At 52.4% G+C, this 7,501-nt stretch overlaps 1 protein-coding gene across 1 annotated transcript in view; it reads left to right on the plus strand.

Moving 5' to 3' along the window:
• SFXN5 (sideroflexin 5) overlaps positions 1–7,501 on the plus strand; it is an 80,437-nt gene that overhangs the window by 52,236 nt on the left and 20,700 nt on the right. The window contains exon 12 of the mRNA XM_008636085.2: positions 959–1,044. Coding sequence (XP_008634307.1) covers positions 959–1,044 — 86 coding nt within the window. The remainder of the gene's footprint in view (positions 1–958; positions 1,045–7,501) is intronic.

A 7,501-nucleotide genomic window follows, 5' to 3' on the forward strand; every position in this document is an offset into this window, starting at 1 on the left:
GCTGCTCTGGCAATTCCAGCCCAGCCCCTCCCCACCCTCCCAGCCAGCAATTCCTTCCCAACATCCCAGCCCAAGCTCCCCTTTCCCACTGGGAAGCCATTCCCTGCCTCCTGGCCCTCCAGGCCTTGGCCCCAGTCCCTCTGCAGCTCTCCTGGAGCCCCTTTAGGCCCTGCAAGATCCCTGGGCCTCAATAAATCCAGATCCTGCTGCTCTGTTGGCTCCTTCTGGTGAGTCTGGCCAGGAGGGAAGGATCAGTGGAGGGACAGCTGCAGCTCCGTGGTTGGGGTTTTCCTGGGAGAGGAGAGCCCCGTGGGTCACAGTGCCCTGCAAGGAGCCAGCAGGGGTTAAAAGCAGTCCCTGGAGCAGCAGTGAGGGGCTGCACTCCCCGAGCACGGAGCTGAAATCAACACTCAGCTCAGGGAGGAAGGGTCGAAGCTGCTGCTCAGCCCCTGTTGGGATATTTCCCCTACAACGTCTCCCCTACATCATCTCCCCTCCATTTCCCCTCCGACACTTCCCCTACATTTCCTCTACGACATTTCCCTTACAGCATCTCTCCTACAACATCTTCCCTCCAGCACTTCCCCTACAACATCTCCCCTCTATTTCCCCCTCTACATCTCCCCTACAACATTTCCCCTACAACATCTGCAGGCAGCTGTCCCACCTCCCTTCCTCCCTGCAGGCAGCCCTGGCAGGTGTGTGTGGGATTGTGCCGGGGTGTTTGGACACTTTTGGTCGCATCAGGTGGAATCAGGGAAGCTCTTGGGTGTCTCTGTTTGATCTGCCGGGTTTGTGACCCGGAATGTTGTGACCAAACAGCTCCTGGCCAAGCTGGAAGTGCCCACTGATCCCTTCGTTCCCATAAGTAGCCCAGCAGAGCCGTTCCTGAGCCCAGCAGGTCCGTTCTGGGTTTGTTTGGGGTGTCTGGATGTGTTTGTTTGTGTTTGCTCCACAGGCCCTGCTGGAAACAGCCCTGACCAGGGTGGTCCTGCCCATGCCTATACTGGTTCTACCTCCGATCATCATGTCCGTGCTGGAGAAGTGAGTGCTGCCGGAGGGGAAGGGGGATTCCCGAGGGGAGAGGTCCTCAGTGGGTGTTGGCATTGATATTTTATGGAATCATGGAATGCTTCAGGTTGGAAAGGTCCTCCAAGGTCATCGAGTCCAACCACCCCCAGCACCGCCACCGCTGCCCCGTGTCCCCAAGGGCCACATCCACAGGGCTTTGAAATCCCTGCAGGGATGGGGACTCCACCCCTGGGCAGCTCCTTCCAATGCTTAACAACCCTTTCTGTGAAGGAATTTTCCCCAAATCCAACCTAAACCCTCCCTGGTGCCTTTCCCTCTCCTCCTGTCCCTGTTCCCTGCCAGCAGAGCCCGACCCCCCCGGCTGCCCCCTCCTGTCAGGGACTTGTGCAGAGCCACAAGGTCCCCCCTCAAATTTCATCCACCAAATCCATTTTTTTGCTTATTAAATTGCCACATTCCATCGTTTTGGAGCAATGTCCAGCCTGTTGAAGTTTTATATTGACATGGTTATTTTGACTCATCCCTGACACCCCAGCAGTTTGAGTAACCCATTGTGCAAGGTCAGTGGGAGACAAAACCCTCTGGATCAGTGGAAAACTGTCCGTGACTTGCAGTTCTCCACTTAGCAAATGGCAGAGGTTAAAAGGTCTTGGCTGGTGTTCAGCCAGAGGTGGCCATGGAATCATGGAATTGTTTGGGTAGGAAGAGACCTTAAAGACCATCTAATTCCAATGAGGAGCAGATTCCACCCCCCTAATTTTGTGCAAAATGTTCATTCTCCTCCTGAACAAAATCTCTGCAGCCTCTTCCCTGCTCCCTTTGTCACCCACACGGTCCCCAAGCCGTGATTTCCCTGTGGGATCTGCTGGGAATGTGCTTGGGAGTGACTGTGCCTTACTCTGGAGTTGCTGACTCTGGAGTAACTTATTCTGGAGTAATTTACTCGGGGCTTACTCTGGGTTATGTGTAGGAACTGAGGCTGGGCACCGAGGTGGTTTTGTGTGTTCCCACTGCTTTAACTGGTTCCCATTTCACCATCCCAAAAAAGATCAACACCCAAATGGGACAAATTATTTCATTGCTTCAGAGGACCTTTGCTGGGTATCCACAGATCAAATCCTCCATGTGCCAAAAATTCAGAGAAATTTGTAAAAAACTCCTCTCTGAGTTATCAATTTGTTATTTGAAATGTTTGTCTCCAGCAGGACACGCTGAGGGCCCGTCCTGGGGCATCCCCAAGCTGCAATGAACCTGACAGTAAAATCAGATTGGCACCTGGGGGCAAAGCAAAACCGATGGTGAAATTTGCTCCATCCTTTGGAGCAAAATAACACCAATAAATCGTTTCTTTGTCCTTGGGGGCATCATAAATCCTTGGGCTGATGTGAATTCTGCTAAATGCACCTGTGCTCAGTGCAGGCCTTACTAAAACTGATCTTACCTGTGCACTTACAGGAGATTGCCCTCAAAAAAAAATCATCATTTTAACTGATTGAAAGACTTCATTCACGTTTGGGAGAGAAAATTTTCCTTCTCACAGCCACGAAACTCTGTGGGTACAAAAATACCCAGGCCCTGCTTTTGCCTGCCTGAACTCTCCCCGGAGCTTTGTGCCTGCTTCCTTTGCCGTCAAATATCCTTGGATTCCTGGAAGGCTGGCAGTGGGAAACAGCCGGGATGGGGACTGAGGTGTGGCTTGGCCACGCTGCCGCAGGTGGTGGCACCTCTGGAATACCCTTGGGACATGGGGAGGGATCTGAAGTCAACTCACAGATCTTAGAACTGATTCCCAAAGGCTTCAGGCAGAGGTGAAAGCTCATTTGGGGGAAAAAAAGCTTTGGAGCATTTGGGAAAAGTGTAACTTGTTGAATTTAGTAGGATTTGAGTTGGAGGAGGGTGTTTTTAATGGGGGTGAGATCCAGACAGGCATTATCCATTTATTTATGGAGATCCCTACAGGGGCTATAAATGGGAAGGACGAACATGTTACTCATTATTTGGAGGCTGGAGAGCTGGAATGAGGAGTCACAGCCTGGATCCTCTGATGGATTTACATTTGGGATACGGGAAGGAAGGGATGATTCCTCCAATGGATTTGCCTCTGGGATTGTGGGAAGGAGGGGATGATTCCTCCAATGGATTTGCATCTGGGATTGTGGGAAGGAGGGGATGATTCCTCCAATGGATTTGCATCTGGGATTGTGGGAAGGAGGGGATGATTCCTCCAAGTCATTTGCATTTGGGATTTTGAGGAAGGAGGGGATGGCTCTTCCAATGGCATTTGGGATGTGGGAAGGAGGGGACAATTCCCATGCCTGGTATGGTCCCAGGTGGGTGATGGAGCTCAGCTGGGTGGGACTCCCACCCCTCCAGGAGCCAGCCCCTGCTCCCAGCAGCGGTTTCAGATCCCAGGAATTCTCCCTGCCTCGTTCCTCCCAAAGTTTATTTTAAGTGGCCAGTTCCCGGTCGCGTCTCTCCGCTCGGATCCAGGTCTTTCCTCTCTCCCAGCCATCTCTCCATCTGCATGTTTTAACTCCCCCAGCTGCCTCTCCCGTCTCTTGTGCCATTTTTTTCAGCTCTCTTGGCTCCTCTCGTCTCTCTGCCTGCTGTGTATTTTAACTCCCGGGGCCGCCTTCCCTGCTCTCCAAGTAATTCCATGTTCCCTCCCACTGCCGCGCTCCCATTCTTTCCCCATGTTTCATGCATTTCCTGCTGCTTGGACGCTCTGTTGGAGCAGGGAACATATAGAATCAATGTTTATTTTCAGCCTGCATATGCCATGCAGGGAACACGGTGTCAGTTATTTTGTGCAGATGTATTCTCATTGAAGTTTTATAAATAATATCTGTGCTGGCAACTTTAACACGGAAAAATATTGGTTTGGCCATATCTGTGGGATGAGGGCGGCTCTTCCGTGGCACAGAGCTGACAGTGGGAATTCTTTGGTGCCCCCGTGTCACACAGGTGTGGGGACAGCTGCCTCCACTGCAGGAAGTTGGGCTCTTCATCCCTATTTCCCTTTATTCAGACACTCCTTTGTTTGGTTATTACAGTGAAATCTGGGAAGTGGAGCTGTTTGCTCCCAGCCACCATCCAAGGCCCCTGCTCCTTGCAGAGCTGCAGCCCGTCCTGCAGCTGGTTTGTGTGGGACACTCCAGGTCTAAGTGCAGCCTCAGTCTGAGCTCTGTGGTGGGACTGCCCAAATTTTTGGCTCCTGTGGCCTGGCCAAGAGTTGGAGAAGCTCAGTCCATCACCAGCATCTGCTTTGGGGGATCTCTGAGTGGAGACTGAAGAACGTGAGCTCTTCTTACATCCTTAAACCTGCTCTGTGCCCCTCAGAGAAGACCTTTCAGAGGGTCTGAAGCACAGAGCAGGGCTGAGAAGGTTCCAAGAGCTCGGGAATGTCAGGATACACTGGAGAAGGGCTTGGAGCTGGCTGGGCAGTGTTTGTGAAGAGGCAAAGCTGGAACTGCTGGCGATGGGCAGGAGCTGAGGGAGAAACGGGAGCAGAACAGTTGTGTCCATGGGAGAGGAGCATTTCTGCTCTTCCTCATCTCCAATCTTCCTTAAGCAGCAGTTCCTAGGCCTGTTTTCCTGTAAATCCCATAAAATCTGAGTGCTCCCAGGCTGGATCAACACTGCTGAGCTGCTCTGGCTGAGCTAAATCAGTGGCACCAGGAAAAATGGATTTTCCTGGGGGCTGGCCAGTGTTCAGCCAGTGGTTTGTGGTGCTGGAAGGGCATTTTCTTCAGCCTGAACCGTGTTTGTCACTGCAGAGCTGTGGCTGGGGCAGGAGGCCCTCCTGGCCCTGGTGTCCATGGACTTTTCCTGGAGATATTCCCCTGTCAGTGAGCGCAGGGTGTTCCCACAGGTGCTTTTCCTCCGAAGTCCCCATCCGGCTGAGCCCTCGGTGAAGTTTGTTTGGGCTCAGCAGCTGCCAGCAGTGACACCTTCAACTGCTGGGGCTGTTCCCGGAGTAAACACGGAAACTGCTCCTTTAATGGTGTCAATCAAGCACAAAAATCCCCCAACCTCCCTCGTTTTGCATCTGCTGTGTCCTCTGGATGGGCACAGGGCTGGAGCTCTGGGCTGGGGACAGTGGTGGCCTGGCTGGGTGGGGCAGCAGAGCTGCTGGTCGCTGGTAGAGCTCAGATTTCCCAAAATGACCCAAAATGAGTGAGAAGAGCTCGGGAACGGAGCAGAGAGACCTGGCAGAATGGGGATCTGGCATCCCAAACTTCCTTGGCACATGAGAGGGGTGTTCCGAAGAGTTTGGGATACCTCGGGATCCCCCGAGCTCCAGCCCCGGCGCTCCCCGTGCCCCGCGGCAGCGCCGGCGTCTCGCGGTGTCTGCACTGCCTCTGAACCTGTTTATAGCAAACACCACAGAAACCCCACAGAATCTGTCAGCTGGGAGACTCGGGTTCACTCCTGTCATGTTTAGTTTAGCATCTGACACCTCCTCCCCGACAAATACAGCCCTGGTTCACTGCACCCGATAACTCCTTCGGAGTGCAGCGCCTGACTTCCATATGGAATAAATTACAGCACCTCCTGAAAAACGCCAGAGGCAGCTGCCAAATTATGCAAAATTTAAACCACTAATGAACAATGTGATGAAAGTTGAATGAAGGTGTATTTACAAGAGCTACAACACTCTGTCTCCGCGCAGCAGATGTACTGTCTGTGTGTGTTTGTACCTACGGACACCGGGAGACGGGAGCCCAGGGCTCGGCTGCCTGAGGTGCCTCCCTCAGCACTCAGCCTGAGCGTTCCCAGCGTCTTCCTGCCTTTTGCAGTGTCCTCTCAGCAAAATTTGTAAAGGGAAACTGCAGCAGGAAGAGGCATTAGGGGGTTTGAAGGAGTGAAGGAGCAAAGCTTGAAGAAAAAGAGAAAGAGGAGGAGGGAAGAGTTGCAAAATTTCCTTTTCTTTGCCATCCAAAGGTCAGGGGAGAAACATGGATCAGTAATGCCGATGAGACAGACCTAAAGTGTTGGCTTTTAAAATCGGGCACCACAAAATATTGATATTAAAGGGGGCTGGAGAGGGATTTTTCCCAAGAGCAGGGAGTGAAAGGACAAGGGGAGATGGTCTCAAGCTGAGGGAGGGGAGGTTTAGGTCAGACCTTGGGAAGGAATTCCTGGCTGTGGGGGTGGGCAGGCCCTGGCACAGGGTGCCCAGAGCAGCTGGGGCTGCCCCTGGATCCCTGGCAGTGCCCAAGGCCAGGCTGGACAGGGCTGGGTGCACCCTGGGACAGCGGGAGCTGTCCCTGATGGGCTTTAAGGTCCCTTCCAAGCCCAGCCATTCCATGATTCCAGGATTCTCTTGTCCTCCTGCAGCTTTCAGGCGTGAGACCTCTTGGTGCAAACTTTCCAATTCCTTGCTGGCTTATCCAATCCAGGGTTTAATCCCAAAGCTGCTCCTGTCCTGTGTGTGGGGTGAAGTCTCTAAAACTCCTGTTCTCCCATGAAATAGCACCAATACTTCTGCACAGTTGTGGTGGGGTGGGATGGGCTTTGCTCTTGTCAACAAATCAGGCTCCTTCACTTGCTTTTGGAACATCTCTGGAGGTGTTCAGCAATCCAATTTTTAATATCTCTTTTTTGAGTATTTTTTGTGATACTCAAAATCCATCTGGACGCAACCCTGAGTTCTGTGCTCCTGCCTGAGCAGCGAGGCTGGGCTGGGTGACCTCCCTCCCAACCTTACTCATCCTGGGATTTGTTAGGCTCCAGAAGCTGCCCGAGCTGGGCTCTCGGGGGGCTCTGAAGGTCCAGACCTGCCCGTTCCCTGACCCACGCCTTTGGCAGAGCACACAGGGCAGTGTTGTGAACGAAATCCCTCTTCACCATGTGGATATTAATTCTATTTATTTTCAATCTGTGCTGATCCTCCGCAGTGAAACCCTTTGGAAGCTCCTCATCATTCCCTTCCGACGGGGGGTTAATGGGTGAAAAGAGGGATTTGCTTTGCAGCTGACAGCTCACAAAATGCAATATTTAACTTCCCATCCTTCCGAGCTCTGTGTCGGGAGCAGGGATCCCAGGGACAGAAGAAAACTGGACCTCTTGACTAATTATGAGTCATTTATTCTGAACCGCACAAATTCTCCAATCTGAATCCCAATTAAGACATTACACTACATGTGTTAATTAGTCTGCTCTCCTTTTTAAATCAAGCTATAACTCTTCCTAATTAGGAGGTCGGCCCTTGTAATTTGAACTGGCCTGAGTTGGAGGCACCCCTGCAAGTCACACCTGGGGGCTGGACCCGGGTTCATTTTAAATTGGTTGAGGTTTTCCTTGGGTGATTATCAGGTCCCCAGCAGGGCAGTAATTACAGAGGGTGCAGCTCCAAATTAAGATATCAGGGGTGGTGTCAGCAGTGATGCCTTGGCTCTAAACTGAACCCCAGGGAGGCCTGGAGGATGCTGCTCCTGGCATCGCCCCAGCGAGGGCTCTCACGGAT

This window comes from Corvus brachyrhynchos, unplaced genomic scaffold (assembly GCF_000691975.1).
Source record: "Corvus brachyrhynchos isolate BGI_N302 unplaced genomic scaffold, ASM69197v1 scaffold85, whole genome shotgun sequence".
Taxonomy (NCBI): domain Eukaryota; kingdom Metazoa; phylum Chordata; class Aves; order Passeriformes; family Corvidae; genus Corvus; species Corvus brachyrhynchos.